The sequence below is a fragment of the Choristoneura fumiferana genome, chromosome 14 (assembly GCF_025370935.1).
Source record: "Choristoneura fumiferana chromosome 14, NRCan_CFum_1, whole genome shotgun sequence".
NCBI lineage: Eukaryota > Metazoa > Arthropoda > Insecta > Lepidoptera > Tortricidae > Choristoneura > Choristoneura fumiferana.
Genome location: NC_133485.1, coordinates 15,994,928 through 16,011,861, shown reverse-complemented (window position 1 = coordinate 16,011,861; position 16,934 = coordinate 15,994,928). Strand labels below are relative to the sequence as shown.

The 16,934-nt window shown below is 35.7% G+C and overlaps 1 protein-coding gene across 1 annotated transcript; it reads left to right on the top strand.

Moving 5' to 3' along the window:
• Positions 1 to 1,564: 1,564 nt before the first annotated feature.
• LOC141435306 (uncharacterized) lies at positions 1,565 to 14,278 on the top strand. Its single transcript, XM_074098008.1, has 3 exons — positions 1,565 to 1,670; positions 3,044 to 3,830; positions 13,067 to 14,278. The coding sequence occupies exons 1-3, from the start codon at positions 1,662 to 1,664 to the stop codon at positions 13,291 to 13,293; spliced, it is 1,023 nt and encodes a 340-aa protein (XP_073954109.1). The 5' UTR covers positions 1,565 to 1,661; the 3' UTR covers positions 13,294 to 14,278.
• The last annotated feature ends 2,656 nt before the right edge of the window (positions 14,279 to 16,934 follow it).

Genomic DNA, 16,934 nt, shown 5'->3' with positions numbered 1-16,934 from the left:
CCTGGGTTTGATTCCAGCGCTGGTCTCTTTGTCTGGTTTTTCTGTGCATCTATGTTTCAGTTTGTATTTTCGATATGGGTTTTACGGGATGACCGTAAAAGTAACAAAATTTCGAGTTGAAATAAAAATACAAAAAAACTCCAAAAACCAATATTAAAATTAAATGCTTCCAGTGGTGGTTTGGCTTGATTGCGTGTTTGTTTGTTTGTTTGTTGTGTAAACTAATATTATAAAGGATTTGATCCAGTCATTTGGTGAGTGATAGACAGGGGCAAGCTTAAGCCGCCATCAAGAAGAAGACGCCATTACTAGTAGTTGAATTGCATTTCCAAGAATAACACAAATTAGTCCGATCTTTTTTACATTTTACGAAGGACAGTCGAACAAAATTCTTTTCACTTCTCGCTCGTAAAGTCCGAATTTATGCTAGATCTAGGCGACTTAAAATGACTTTTTATGCTCTAGTGCATAAAGTAAAATCTTCGTCTAAGGCAAGCAATCAGGTGTAAACAGCCACAAACAAAGTAGTAGTTTCTAATATATTTTTTAATAATTTTCAGTTTATATAAAACTAAAAATCAATCAAAACAGATCAATAAAACTAAAAAAATATAATTATATAGTAAGGTGTAGTAGGTACATAGTAAGTAAACAATTGTTTCCACTGTTGAAACTTCATTTCCTCGCCATCGAAGTAAAAAGCAGAGTGTAAAACTCGAACAATAAACCCATTTTCCCCTCGTCGTGTTTATCCACCCTCGCCGTACCGGCTCTATGAACGTCTATATGAACGTCTCGGGTAAAATGGCTCATTTTATGCTCTTGTTGTACAATCTAGTATTTTCTAGTTAAACACCCGAATAAAAATGGCTTCTGAAACATTATTTAAGATACAGCTACCTACATAATAAGCTTCATCTATCCGCGTGAAAGAGTGACAAACTGTCAATCGAATTTTCATGAGAATTTAGTCAAGTTCTAAATGTTTAATATAGGCTTATTGTAGTTATTATATAATTACCAGATTGGTAAATGCTATAGCCGTGGTGGCCTAGTGGACCTATGGCCTCTCAAGCAGAGGATCGTGGGTTCAAACCCGGCCCATATCTCTGAGTTTGTCGAAATTCTTATGCGAAATTACACTCGAAATTATTACAAGTATTACGGTGAAGGAAAACATCGTCGATTTCAAATCAATCCGACCACTGGAAGGTGAAAAATAACTTTTAAGATTTGATCCAAAGCAAGTTGAATAAAAGTGTGTAAATTGGCTTGTTTTTTGATTCATATCCATTCTGAACGAGTAATAAAAACTTTTAATATAGGTATACAACAACAGAAATAAACGCAAAACAACACCTATAAAAAAACTGTTCCTAAAACCGACTACCAAATTCACAAATGAGTCTGGCAATCATTATCAATGCTAATTAAAAAAAAAACTTATCACTGTCCATAAAAGGAATCAATTGCAAAACTAGATCTTAAAAATGTTACACATTAAGGAAGGGTAACCTTATGGACCTTCGGAGAGTGCATAGCGGCCGTGGATATAGCGCTCTAAGGCAACTCGGGAGGTATATAATCCTCAGTTCGTCTTCACTCGTCACAGTCAAACGTTCGCCGTCGTACAACACTGATATCAATTTCACATTTCGAAAATGAAATTGGTGAGTCATTTTGATATTATGGTGCTCTGATTTAGATATAGTTTGACCCGGAGTACCTAAAGAAAATTGCTGGAGTAGTAAGCAACCCTGGTGTACCTATTTTATTGATCGGATTTCACAACAAGACGGTAGTTTATGAAGGTTTATATTAGTGAACACAAAACCCTTTGCCTCCCTCTCATAAATAAAAAGTTACTTAATTGCTCCACTGGTAGCAGAGAAACAATGTAAAAGGAAGTCTACATTTTAAATGTCAGAGTTTTCGCATTGTCATTTGATTAAAGGTTGGATAATAGTCATTTTCATCTTGTTGCTCTTTTCAGTTAAATAGAAAATTTTAATGGAATGATAACAACAAACTATTCGAGATTAAGATGTTTATCGTACTCTAATAAGCTGTTTACATATTACTTATAATTGTGTTTCATCTTTAATTAATGCCAATAACGGTTAGCATTCTGAGTGCCTTCAATAATTTACTTTAACTGCTTAGCAATAATAATATCTTATTACATGTGCTAACTTTTCGTAATCCTTTAGCAACTTCTATTGCAGTACAATTCATTATTATCCCGAAAACTAATAATTTGTAATAACTGTTAAAGTTCTTGAGCAAAAATAGATTTGAACAAATCCAAATGACTATTGCATATTGACATGACATGTCTTTTGTCATTTTGTAACGTGCTGTCATCATTAAAGTCATTGTCGGCCCACGTTAGTCTCATCAAACATGACATGACTTGTACCAATCATTGTTAAAGCTACTGGGAGTTATTCACCATTCATGAAGCTATGGCGAAATGGAGACCTTATCGGTGCACCAATTTATAAAATACAAACATTGGAACATAGAGCCTCCTCCTTTTTTGAAGTCCGTTAAAAAATATAGCCATTTTATTTGATATTTCCTGATTTCTTTATGTTGGTTTGATTGTGAAGAACTATCGCTTCGTGTAAACAATCAACATTAGCCTAAGTTGTTGTTAATTAATATGAATCAAAGTTTTTACTAAAATACGTACTTCTTCAACTATGTTACTGTGAAAATTCAAATAATTAAAAAAGCGGGTTGTTTTCCAAATGAGTTACAATTTTCAAAAATATTTAAAGTTGAACACGTATTTACGTGATTGACAATACCTATTTAGGGCCGTGTTCGGATATATTTTTGAACACCTAGATAGCTTAGAGCTTTAGAATGGCCAATACTAATTATATTAATTTTAGTCTTTAATCTTACATGTAAAGTTTCTTGGCAACAACGGTTGTTTTTCTAAAAGCGTTAGTAGTACCAAAATTAGAGATTTTAAAAAGCCCTTTTTGGCCTACATACAGAATAACCATCTTGATTTTGATAACTTTTTTTCCAGTTCGTAGTAGCCGCCGTTCTGGGAGTATGTGCCGCCGGGCGTCTTGACAACACCTACCTGCCTCCTGGTTCCCGTGGATCAGGTGGTTCAGGGTTCGGAGGAAACTTCGGCTCGGCCGCCGGCGGCAGTGGCTTCAAGTCCGCTGGTTCCTTTGGCTCTGGCAGCTTCGGTGGAGCCGGCTCTGGACAGGGAGGACACAGCGGTGGATTCGGCCAAGGAGCCGGTGGACACAGCGGTGGATTCGGTCAAGGAGCTGGTGGACATAGCGGTGGATTCGGTCAAAGCGCCGGTGGACAAGCCGGTGGATTCTCACGAGGAAACGGTGCTGGTTTCGGGCAAAGTGGTTCAGGAGGTTTTGGACAACACGGTGGTGCTGGCTTTGGTCAAGGTGGTGCCGGCCAGGGCTTCCAAACCCAGCACGCTGGCAACATCTACAACGCCCCGAACCAGTACCAGAGCACTCGCCAGCAGAACTCCGCTGATGCTAACGCTCAGATCTTGAGATCTAACAGCGAAGTCACCGCTGACGGTTTCGCGTTCGATTTCGAAACGTCCAACGGAATCCGCGCTGATGCGTCTGGAGTTGCCACCAACGGAGTCCAATCCCACGGAAGCTTCGGATACAAGGGTGATGACGGCCAGGACTACAGCATCACGTACACCGCTGACGAGAACGGTTACCAGCCCCAGGGTGCTCATCTGCCTACTCCTCCCCCAATCCCGGAAGCCATCTTGAAGTCTCTGGAGCAAAACGCGCGTGATGAGGCCGCTGGCATCTCTGATGATGGTGAGTGATTTTATTTCACAAATAGTTCTTTTAAACAGGAGCGCTTTTACTGCTGTGTAGCTGTGTTCTGGCGAGGAGAGTGAGACAAAAGGCTATGACTAACACATGAGGTGTCTCAGCTCTCAAGACTGGCAGCACATTTCGCACTCCTATATCAAGAGTAAGTATATCAACTCAAAATAATCCACCATTTTAAGTTAGACCTTCCGGAAATTGAATACGCAGGCTAAATCAGAATAGAGTATTATTTTGAGTTGATATCCTTGACAGAGTGTTTTTTGCAGGCTGATATTGTGTGCCTATCCATCCATGGGTGTCTGTTGACTTACCATCTCAGGTGACAGAACACAATTACTTGTTTATTTGTCACTCTATGTCAAAAAAGCTGTTCGTTTTGAACCCATAATCTCATAGCTAGCTGGGCCATGCGTTTCGTCAATTGCATCATAGTGTAATCTCACTCCTTCAAAAAAAATGTTTCCATACGCCATTAGTGATAGGTATACTTTAAAAATAATGCTTGGCTCACACTTTGCGGCATCATTATTAGAACCTGGCCGGTCAAACAATAAATACGGCTTATTTTAATCACGCATTAAGATTTTGTTTTTCTCATCAAATCCACAACTATGATAATGAGCGTACTCCGTTAATTAATGAGTTATTTACAATTACTACTTTACATAGGTTATCTGATTTGATATATCTAGATGACCTATGCTTAGCAACAGGTCTAGATATAGCTAGAGTTAGGTCAGTAGTTCACAATCTAACTTAGGAAATATTCCAATAGTATTTTACTCAAAATATCGGCTTACAACTTCGCGTTTTTTTCAAAACAAGGAAAATTAACAAGTTCCTACATATTAAGCAGAATACAAAAAATATGCTTCAATCTAAACTTAATATTATGTCTAATGACAGAACAACAAAAAAAGCCTGCAAATTACCAACCATTAAATCCGATATTGCAATCAATACATCAGAAAAAAACCAATAAAGAAGTACATCTCCTTCGATGGATAATGATCCTTGTAAAAAATTCGCTAACTTACCTACTTATAATTTTCTTCGCCACAAAAACAAAACTAATCAAAGTCAAAATGGACGGTGCTAGGATTATTTTAGACTAAAGATCATCAATCACTATAACAATGGAATGAAAATGTATCATTAGTTACTAAGATCTTAATTTTGTAGCAAGCAATCCATATTTAAAATGTTAGCACTAACGATTACCAACAACATTCATTTAAATTGATTTTTATCTTTTTTTTTAAAGCTTTCAACACTTATAAGATCTTAACATCATCTTGTATGAGTCAAATAAGGTTCTAGGTATATTGTCTCACACAATTGTTGAATTTGTCATAACTCTTTCCTCTTTGAATTCATTGATTATTAAAAATAATATTGATAGGTGACGCTAATTTATTTATTTATTTATTAACTTTGGCACACAAAACAAATTGTAAACATGCGGTACAGTAATGAGAATAATAAAGGCGATCATTTACAATTCAAACTATGTGTACACATCATGAAAAAATCAGACATCTTGGAAGTGTTCTTTATTTTTCTCCTTCACTCATCTACAATTTTCATATCTTGATATCTCTGTCGGACCTTTGTATCGGTATTGCCCTTACAATATGAAACAAATTTAACCAACTAACCTATAAATTTCCACAGGTGACCATTTAAAAATTTCTAAAAAATGTTTGGTTTTGGCAGGAAAAATTATAATTTACAAATATCATGGTAAACTTACATTGTGATTTTTAAAAATTATGTCGAGGTTCAGTGTCTCATTTTTTATGAAGTTTCTATTAATTACCAGTCTTTTGTCTTTGTTGGTCATTTAAACATTTGCGGTAACATAACTTTTTTTATGACAGGTTCATAACTTTGTAATGGGACTGTACTTTTTCCTTTCGTATGGTAATTCATCTTAACTTATATTTGACACTAATAAACGACGTTGTTTTTTAGTGCATTGTAATATGTCTGTCTTGATATAATGTCCGTAATCTCATACGTTCAAACATTTTGTCAATTACACACATCAACCGCAAATGAACCTTGAATTCAGTAACTCGTGAGCGACCACAATTTTTCAAAAATTGCATTAAGTTGCAAAAAGATGGCAAATAAAAACCAAATCTTTTGTGCTAGTAAAAAATCATCTACAGCTATACACCGTGCTATTTTTGATATCCGTTAACTTTAAGGGGACAACCTACAGGTCAAATGAAGTTAATATCTGTAAGAAATTAGTGGTCTAACTCTTACTGTTTAAAAGATAATCGAGAGTTAAGATATTTAATTATATTAGCAGAAAAATAGCGTAAAGGTCCTTAATTTATGACGTTTTTTCAGTCCATAACTACCTAATCCATTTTTAATTCACACATTTAGCAAAAAAATGTTAAACATGTGGATTTTTTGATGTCTCTTAATGTCACGTCATTGTCTGTCTGTCATGTGTAAGTATAAATATTATTTTTTTACTTTGACGAAAAAGTTAATTATAAAAGATATAAAAAACACGGTGTATAATCGTACAAGTCACTTTGCTATAATTTGCAATGGCTTTGCTAATGAAATCCTATGCAAGTCAAATACAAAAATATAAGTAAACTGCCATTTTGTCTTCTTAGGGCCATCACAAACGGACTGCATTCCAATTCCAACAACAACGTAACTGCCAACTGCCGAGTGCCCAAATTTTTCGTTGCAGTTCGATTGCAGTGGACACAACTGACAGACAGATAGACAAACAGAGTCACTTTCGCATTTATAATATTAGTAAGGAAGGATCTCAAACCCATTTCCATTTCATCAGCTAGGCCACCCGGATAGCAATGAGGAACTTGCATATTTATCGTAACGTTAGGAAGCTGTTTAGCAAAGCTTTAGTAGTAGTTGAATATTTATTTAAATAACCGAACTAAAAAAAAATTGGAAAACTTTGCCACTTTAAAGTTCAATATCTCAAAAACAGCTGAACCAATTTTGATGAAACATGTCTTAGAACCATCGCTAGAAAATTTGATTTCAAATGAAAAGAACCGCATTCAAATTGGTCCACCCGTTTAAGAGCTACCGTGCCACAGACAGACACACAGTCAGACAGACACACATAGCGATAAAACTCATAACACCCCTCTTTTTGCGTCCAGGCTAAAAAAACATGTCATTCGTTTCTCTATAATTGGCCAAAATTGAAAAATATTTCATGTAAAAAAAGATCAAAAAAATGTATTTGACGCCTAAATTCCTTTGACGTCGAATATATTATTTAACACCTGGTAGCATGGTGAACAATTGTGTTGCTCTGAGGATGAACTCTGATTGAGTTCGAAATGTGTCAGCATAGTGTGGTGGTGGTGATAGTTGGGTTTGTGTGTGTTCTTACAGTGTGGAGTTACGTAGGTAGCTATCGTAAGTTAAGGTGAGCAAAGTAACGCCTAAATAATTTAATAAATTATTAAAGTCCATTTGCAATGTATTTTCTAAATTATCTGCAAGTTCCTCACTAGCAAGTAGTCCGTAGGCCGATGAGTAAGATGGCGTCAGTAGTTGCATCAACTTCGTGACTCCACTTGCTGCGATTTGTGCGCGTGAGTGTACCACAGCTGAAGGAACGGCTGCCTTAGGAACAGAATTAGAGCTAATAGTGTATGTATACAAATCGTTTATCGTCCAAAAGTAAAGAAAGAAACATAATTGACAACCATTGGTATTATATACTTGTATACAAAGGCAAACTTATCCCTTTACGGGCTCTTTAATAATAAATTAATAATAACCTTTTAATAAATAACGATAAAAATTTGTAGATAGGAATTTTTAGATAGTCTAAATATACATAATTTTATTATTAACAAATTGATTAAACAATATTAAAAGCATGAAACAAAATAAATCAACACTTCTCGAAGTGGTAAAAGTAATCATAATAGTATTTTTAATTGGTTACTTAAATGTATAGAAATACGTTAGAAAACATATTCGTGTCATTACAGAGCGTTTTACTTGTTACCTACGGCTTAAACACTGAAGGGATATTTTTAACATTACGTAAATAATCGTGCTCCACCATAAAATTAAAACAAAGTCCTTGATTCGGTAAGTACGGAATACAGGTTAACAAGCTATAATGTTTTAGTGCTTCATCTGTTATTTGAACTGTGGTAAGAGGTACGGGTCAGTAACTAATCTAGACTTGTATTGCGGAGGCGTGTGAAAATTTATTATCCTTTTCGTTCTTACCTTTATACTAAGAATTATAACAAAGATAGAGATATTTTCCGTGCAAAATAAACGAAAATATAACGAGACAATAAAATTGACTAAAACAGAACGAAATCGGTTTAAAATCTTATTCATAGGGTACAATGCTGTTAATACCTACTTTTATTTAATTTAATTGAAAATCAAAAATTATCGTATTCAAAAAGGTAAAATTTGAAGCAAAACAAATAAGTACGAAGTAAGTAAAGTTATTGAATACTCGTAAAAATGATGCAAAAACTTTAAGTTTACTGAATAGTTGCTTCTAAAATCAGAAGTAATATCAAATCAATTTTTGATTTTTATATCCTCGTGAGACCCTCGAATGAGAGTGACGAGACTCGATGTTACACAAAATAATTCCACAGCAAAGTTCAAGTATAATTTATGGCGCTTCAAGTCATGATCGTTAAGTACTCGCTCTAAACTGCAGTGTTACGATTAGTAATAAAACCACACTACAGCTCAATCCTGCGCAAGAGTCCTTTCTAATAATTGAAGGGCGATGGATCATCTGTTTAACTTAAATACTAAAAAATTATTTAACGATACATTGGAAACTAGTTTAAAAAAATCATCTAAATGCTTTTTTTTACATAAATACTATCGCAACTGATGAGAGTGCAAATGAGGCCAAAGGTATCTGCTTCAGTAACAAACAACCTATTCATTATAGACTTGAAGAGCCCTTCTGGAAGTACAGATAATGGGAGCGAAAAAAATATATTCCTGAGCTTAGGTTTACAGGTCACTTGTTAAATAATGCAGTTGAGGCCAAATTTATTCACTCCGGCCTTGAAGGACCACATTTAAATAAACTTTTTCTGTCAAAAAAAGTATTTTGACAGATTTTAACGCAGATGCAATAAGTACGTAAGGATTAACATAATACATCAGATTTGACTCAAGAGGTAACCCCCATTTCTGTGTTGTAAATGAAATCGAATTGACTGAAGCCTCTTACAGCGCAATTTTATAATCTAATGGTAGTATTAGATAGTTCAAGGAAGTTGGCATTTAGTAGAGAAATGGTGTACAATGTTAACACAAGCTGAAAGGTCAAAGCGCCTCAGGAGAGGCTGTTCGATTCATTTCTTGAGATGGTGTTATAAATCAGCACAGACAAAAGGCTGTGTCTGTAGATTAGATGCAGGCCACTGCTGGTTTATTGCATATGGTTTGTGATCTTGGTTGATGCGCTACCGTGTGTGTAGATAATAATTATAATGAACAAGCATGAACAATGGACAATACAAAGTTTTTTTTAAATAATTTTTTTTAATACAAGTTTTTTTTTTGCTGACTGTACTTGCATTGTCATCTAAACAAGTCGGTAATATTAACCATTGAGAAGTTCGCTCCTGCGGAGACGATCCTGGCAGGACCACCAAGATGTCACTACCAGATTATTGTATCATTTACATAAGTGTGCCAAATTTCAAGTCAATCGGACCACACTGGAAGTGGGTCTAATTTAGAAATACAAATTTTCAAGATTTGACCCAAACAAACAAATTAATTAATTAATTAACAAACAGGGCAAGCAAAAGCTTGAAACAACATGTTAATGGAAATAAAATTTGTAGTCAGAAATAATGTAGTTATGTATAACAGAGATAAGATCCCACAGCCAGATATACGAACAATTTTATCGCAAGACCAAACCTCTTCGATAATTACACCAATTTAAATTGCAACTGAACAGAAATGGTACACAATGCATCATGTATAATTTTGAAAATTAGTCCATCCACTTTGCAATTGCCTTTTACATGCAAACAATGTAAATTCTGCATCCAAATACATACATCTAACAATATATGGGCATAATTTGTCTTCAGACACTAGAGCAAACCATTTATCCCGAACTCGACTGCGTAAGCAAAGGAGCGTAATTGTTTTCGTGTTGATGTATTTATAATCACGCATATGTGATTATAATATGCGTGTAGTTGATACCACTTCAAAGTTAGACATTTGCTAAATCTTAACGAACCACTTTTACCTAAGATCGTCTGTAACTTTAAGTTATGACATGCTTTAAATAAGGCGTGGCTTGTATTGATGCATCAATTGGAATAGGTCCATTGTTGCATAAATTGGCCTTCTCCAAATATCTCTACGCTGATTTACTTATCAGATGGACACAACTTGATGGTGGTCTACTCATACTTTGCCATCTGGTATTCGTTCATCACTCTAAAACCTTATGGCCTCAAAGGCTGTCAGTTCTGCAAGAAACTGGTCCATCCCCGTATGTAATCTTACTGTTTTACAGGTAGTGTTTGGTTTAAAATATACAAGTTATTTTCCCGATTTCAGCAGGTTCTTGGGCTTGTTTGTCAAATCTTTCGATCGTTAATAGTTAGGTAAGTATATTATTAAATATTAATTTGCACTTTTTCAATTTTTAAATGCTCTGATTCATGTGATTATAATTCGGGTACCAACTTAACGTCTCTCTTGTCCGTAATTTTCTATCCCCTGCAGAAAACGTAGCATTTGTTCTGCCTTAGAAGCCTGGCTAGTTTGCATGTATAGGGACACTTACCGCCGCTACAACGAACTTATAAATTTCCCAACAAAGGAATTCTTTTGTTGGAAATCGTTACAAGTGTTAACAATTTTCGCGTTTCGCAAAACATTTGTTATAATATTAACGTATCGCACGGTCCCACGGTTGGCCAATGTGGGAATTGAGAACAAAGACATGACACTATGGTTGAGGATCTTGCACGATTTGGCTCAAAAGTCATCAAAGATACGAAAACAATTGAAAATTCGTAGTTTAATTAAGTAAGTAGGTATCTATGTACAATAATAGCTATTACCTTCACAGAAGCACTTCTATATTTGTTTTATTTATTTTGAGAATTTTGTAAACGAATTTGACGACCGGATAGCCAAGTGGTTAAACCTGACTATGAAGCTAGAGGTTTCGGGTTCGATTCCCAGTCGGGGCAGATATTTAGATGTCTAAGACGTTTTATACGAGTATGTATTTGAGTATGTATTTATCTTTTATCTATATAAATATTTTTATACGTTGTCTAGTACGCATATTAAGTACAAGCTTTGCTTAATTTGGGACTACAAACTACTATAGGTCAATTCAATTGACCCAATTGGTGTCAATTTTCCCATGCAACACCTCACAACAACAAAACATTGACATATCATCACTCCTTTAAAAAAATGCTCGTACCTTAAATTTGATAACCTTTGTGAGTGATATTTCAACAGTTTTCAATTTTGTTGAACTATCTTTTGATAAGAAAGTTTTTCAGTCATCAGCCGGAAGACATACATTACATTTGATGAACAAAGATCTCCCCCAAAAAATGCCAGAAAGAACAACAACTCACCACTAGCATCTACCGATTGCCCGTAAGAGGGTTTTCAGATTATCCGATATTGGTATCCGATATTAACTTGTGTGCGTGTTTCTTATTAATTTGTGTAACGGTTTTGTTGCGGTATGGGTTTGCAGGAACAAAACAAAAATTAACATTAGTATAAACGTCTATGTATGTACACTACACGAAATACTACAGAAAAATGCAATGCAAAGATAAGCATAGGCAACTCCAGTAGTAATTACCTTGATGCGCAAGCGCAGCCTTGAGCTTTGCGAGGTGTAAGCTGCGTGGCTATAAGAGTAGCGTTTTTATTGATTTATCGATAAAATCGTAATGGATCTCGAAAAGTTAGTCAAGAAAACATAGACATAATTTGTTGGATGGCAAATTTGGCTCCAAATTTAACGAAATACATTCTTAAGTTCTTTCGTTATACTCAAAATTGTGCGCAAGTAGATTTGTGTAATGTAAATGAAGTTATAACTATATTTTGCCAATCATCATCATCATCATCTCGCCCTATACACGTCGCACTGCAGGTTACAGGCCTCCTCTTAGATTTTGCCAATACGATATTTTTTAAAGAACTATGTAATAATTTTAATATTGAGTAAATAAGTAAAGGGCAAGCCATCTTACTGCAAGAATATCTCTGAATAAAACAAAGTTCCTGATCTTTTTTCTAATTTAACTACTGATGTAGAGAATTTAGTCATTTTTTCTAGTAAAGTAAATACGTGGTCACGTGGAATTTGATAACATTTTCGATAATTTTGTAGACGTCCCGTATTTCTACTAGATAACCTGAAAACTGTTACAGAATCTTCTACCATGTCAACAGAAATGTGCCCACGTAGATCAAATAAAATAAACGTTCGAATAATGATCCCCTACAGTGAATAATAAATGTAATAATGCTGGATAGTCAACGAAGGAAAATCACAGTAAATTCAGTTGACTTCACTTTATACTCGTATATTATTATGTGTTTTTACTTACGTTTATATAAAGTCTTAAAATAAGAAATGACTAAAATCAAAATGACTGTATTAAACATGGTGCCCGGCAAAATGAAAACTTTCAAAATGCTATTTTAGTGGCCACAAAAACTATCACGAAAGTATATCGCAGAAGCTCATACAATTACTATTATTTCTTACCACACAAGATGTTGCAATTGTGCATCCTTCATGAGTCGTACTTCTTTTCTATTAAGTTGCACTTAATTCATAAACTTTGCAACATAATTCCATGATAATCATTTTCGATTACTCAAGTTTTCTTATTACTTTATTTCTTTTAGTATCAAATAGAATTTTCACATTTAGCCTCTTAAGCAGAGGGGTCGTATCTCCGAATTTATCGAAATTTCTGTGCATTTGATACTAATCATGAGCTTTACAGTGCAGGAAGACATGCACTCATCTGCGAGGAAATTAAATAGCGTGTGTGAAGTTCAACATCCGCACTGGGCCAACGTGGGCCCAAATCTTTTCATTTTAAGAGAAAGTGTACTTGTGCTCTGTGGTGGAACATAAGCCAAAATGACTACCTACATGAAACCCCATTTTTCTTTCCCAGGTTCCTACAACGGCGAAGGTGCTGGTTCGGGCTACTCCGGCCAGTCCTACTCTGGAGCTGGCCAGTACTCTGGGGGCCAGCAGCCTTCCAACCAGTACGGCGCACCCAGCGGCGGGTTCCAGTCCCCCAAGTCCAACTTCGGAGCCGCTTCCCGCCAATACTTGGCTCCTAAAGCAGGTCCCAATGGTTCTGGAAACTTCAACTCGAGAACCGGATACCAATATTAGAAAGACACGTTTGACACTGAGGAATGACTTGAATTAATGAAGCCAATGCTGAACTCGCAAAAATATTTTTGGTTTCTTCAGAAATCAACAATACAAACACGCTGCATCCGAAAATTTATTAAATTGACTTCACGCGGCTACTATAGTGTAATCAAGTACGAAATTCCGATAACAATCCTTAGATTTGATGTCAATTTTACGGCTTTAAACAAAAGAGACTATCGTCATTAACAATTAGGGTTTCTGACATGCGAAATATCGTAAGTCTTGCTTGCGATTGGCTCATTAGTAAACCAATCGCAAACGTGACGCTAATGTCAAAAATGTAAAACGGACCTAAAATACTAGCACCAACAGAAACCCTCATTCAATGTGACTATTGTCTCATTGTTTTTCATATTGATACAGTAAAAGTTAAATCGACTTTAACAAGTTAAAGTATTATAATAAATTATTACATTATCAAACTATTGAACCTTCTGATGAATTAAAAAGAACACTGCTACTAAATTAATAGCAGTTCGACGATATTTGATTTTCTCAGTGTCTATTTTTTCTGGAACTAAAGTAGAAATATTTGGTTACTGATGATGATGGATCCACTTAATACATAACTGCACTCTAGTCTTTCATTCACTTGACTTATGAGAATTTGGTTTCTCTTTTCACATTAATTGTGCTTACACTTCCATCTGTCTTATTTACTTCAGTATCATTATCATCAGAAATCAAAACCAATGGACAAAGCTGTGAACTGTTAATGTGATTAATAATATTATTACTGCTACCATTATCTCTCTATACTTTTAACATGATCTCATTTCTAAGTGTTTCTTTGTCAAAATTGATTTCCTCTTGTATAAATAGATATAAGATGCAAATGGACAGTAATAGATATAAGAAAACGACAAAAAAACGAGTAGATGTAAGGCATTGTACATATTTAAAACAATAAAAGTCGAACCATCGATATTTTTGTAAAGCATTTTGTTGTTTGATTTAATAAATAATAAAATAGGTACTTTATTTTCAACAAACATCATTTTTCCCATGAGATAAGTACAAATTAATAGGTACCGCAAGAGTTGTGCAAAATTATGGAATATGCAAGGAAATATTTCAAATACCTCAATATTGCTTATGTATTCATATAGGTCAGCGAATACAAGATGAATTTGTTTTTATCTGCATTAAACATTCTTTATTGCTGCTATTTCTTTTTTAATGGGCTTATCTCACCAGGATTAGAAGCCTAACATAGTATCATTGCGATTTTCGATGTAAAGGTTGATGCGTCGTCATTCAATGCACTTAGATAGATGTTGGCAGCAAAAAATGGTCTGGCAAGTAGGGTATTTGATCGAACAATTTAAAGACTCACGGTTAAGTATATCAGACACATTTTATGTTTAGAATATTTTTGTGCGTCCTGTGAAAACTACATAATAAAACTTGGAAAGTGCTACTTTTCAGGAAAGCGATGTCTAGCTTGAATGTTTAGCGTAGAAGGCGTTTCTAATAACTTAAACACATTAAAAATTACGCGAAAACATTAAGTTTTATTTTCGTAAAAACTTTAATAAAGTAACATAAAGCAGTCTTGTAGATAATTAAAGATTACAGTGAGTTGTATCACATGCCCCAAAAAATGATAAATAACTTAAAATGTGTAAAGATTCATGTTAAGATGTAATACTATTATAAACAAACTACAGCGACGTAGGTACCTAAATGTTTTGTTTGAGCAACTATTGCTATACTTGGCTATACTACGAATCATAACTATACTAGGCGGTAAAAACTAATGGTCCTTGGAGGTAAACTGCCTTAAATCCTTTACCAAGCTCTTTTTATTTAATGGAATGTTCATCATTAAATCCAATTGAAATAAAAAAGGAATAACTTAAATATTTTCATCAAGTCAAACAGCTTGTCAGCCCGGCCTTGCTCCACTGGGTCTCATCTTGCCTTCATTGGGCCCGAAGCGATCGCCATCGCATCTGCCTTTTTGCAACAATTTGCATTCAGTAATGGACTGATGAAACACTTGCTTGGAGCTTCGAATGTTCTAGAGACTATGGAATGTTTACTAAGTATTAAAAAATACAAAAATAAAATGGGACAATTAACACCAATGAACATAGTCCCAAACTAACCGAAGCTTGTGCTATGGGTATTAGGCAACGGATAAACTACTTATCCATACCTAATACATATTAAACGTCCAAGACCAGAGAACAAACATTCGTATTATTCATATTAAATATCTGCCCCGACCGAGGATCGAACCCGGGACCTCAAGCTTCATAGTCAGATTCACTAACCACTCGGCCGGTCGTTCGTCAATAGTAATGGAACGCTGTATACTCCCAGTGAAATGGATTGACCGGATACTTAGCACTTCACGGTGCTACAAAATACCTTTGGGAGAGACTATAATAGAGCGATCTTTCTCCAGCCCTATGCCTGAGGATCGAAATCCGAAGAAATAATAATGGAAGTTGTACTTATTTATGCATCCAAGTAATGAAACTTCGAAGTGCGAAGAATCATCATCATCATGTCAGCCGAAAGACGTCCACTGCTGAGGTACATTACATAGGCCTCCTCAAAGGTTTTCCACTCAGACCGGTCTTGCGCTTTCTGCGTCCACCGCGATCCCTCGATCTTAACCAGGTCGTCGCTCTATCTTGTGGGGGGCCTACCGACAACTCGTCTCCCGATCCGCGGACGCCACCGAGAACCTTCTGACCCCATCGGCCATCAGTCCTGCGAGCGATATTCCGAAAAAATCAGGGGTGCAAGCATAGGCTTCAACTCACTACCCTTTGCTTGACAGGCCACAAGTCAAACCACTAGGCTACCACAGCTTACCAGATTAAGTATACCTGACCTAACCTACCTTTTGACCTGACGTATGTTGATTATTGCTGTAACCCGCATACTCTCTCCCTGCCAACAAACCCCTCACCCAACCCATTCTCCACAGACAAGTACCCTATACAAACAAACAACACAACACAAACAATAGCTCTCCTCAAATTTCACACATAACACCACTATACAAAAATCATCCAGACGCAAAGTGTATATCGAAAGCACAGAGCGTCTGGAGTACAACACTCCACAGGGCATGGAGCTTAGTCCGTAGGTGTCTGGTGAACAATTCCCAGATTAGCCGAGAGACCAAGGCCCGCTTGGCGGCAGCATTCTCCACCTTCCTCGAAAAAAAAAAAATGTTGATTTATGTCATCATCATCATTGTTATCATAACAGCCCGTAGGACGTCCACTTTTGGTCATATACCTCCTAGTCTATGTTAATTCATGTGAACTGGTAGAAATGAGTCAGTCAGAGCATGCAGAATGAAAACACATAGTGCCGCACAGACGTAGCTGCCTTGAACATGTGATATTGGAGCAGCAAGGTAAAAGTTAATGCGTTGAGATGCGCAAGTACGCGATTACCTTTGTATTGTATTGTAAAACTCTTTATTGTACATAAAACACATGAAAATAACAGAACACAGAATAATAAGATGTACAAAGGCGAACTTATCCTTATTATTGATGCTGACGGTAAGTACAGTCAACTGTTTATAAATGCACGTTTCCGTTTTATCCTTTCCAATTATTTAATTT

Coding starts and splice junctions, on each gene's coding strand:
- LOC141435306 (XM_074098008.1), top strand. Junction 3,831..13,066: donor CGCTGGCATCTCTGATGATG/GTGAGTGATTTT, acceptor TTTCTTTCCCAG/GTTCCTACAACGGCGAAGGT.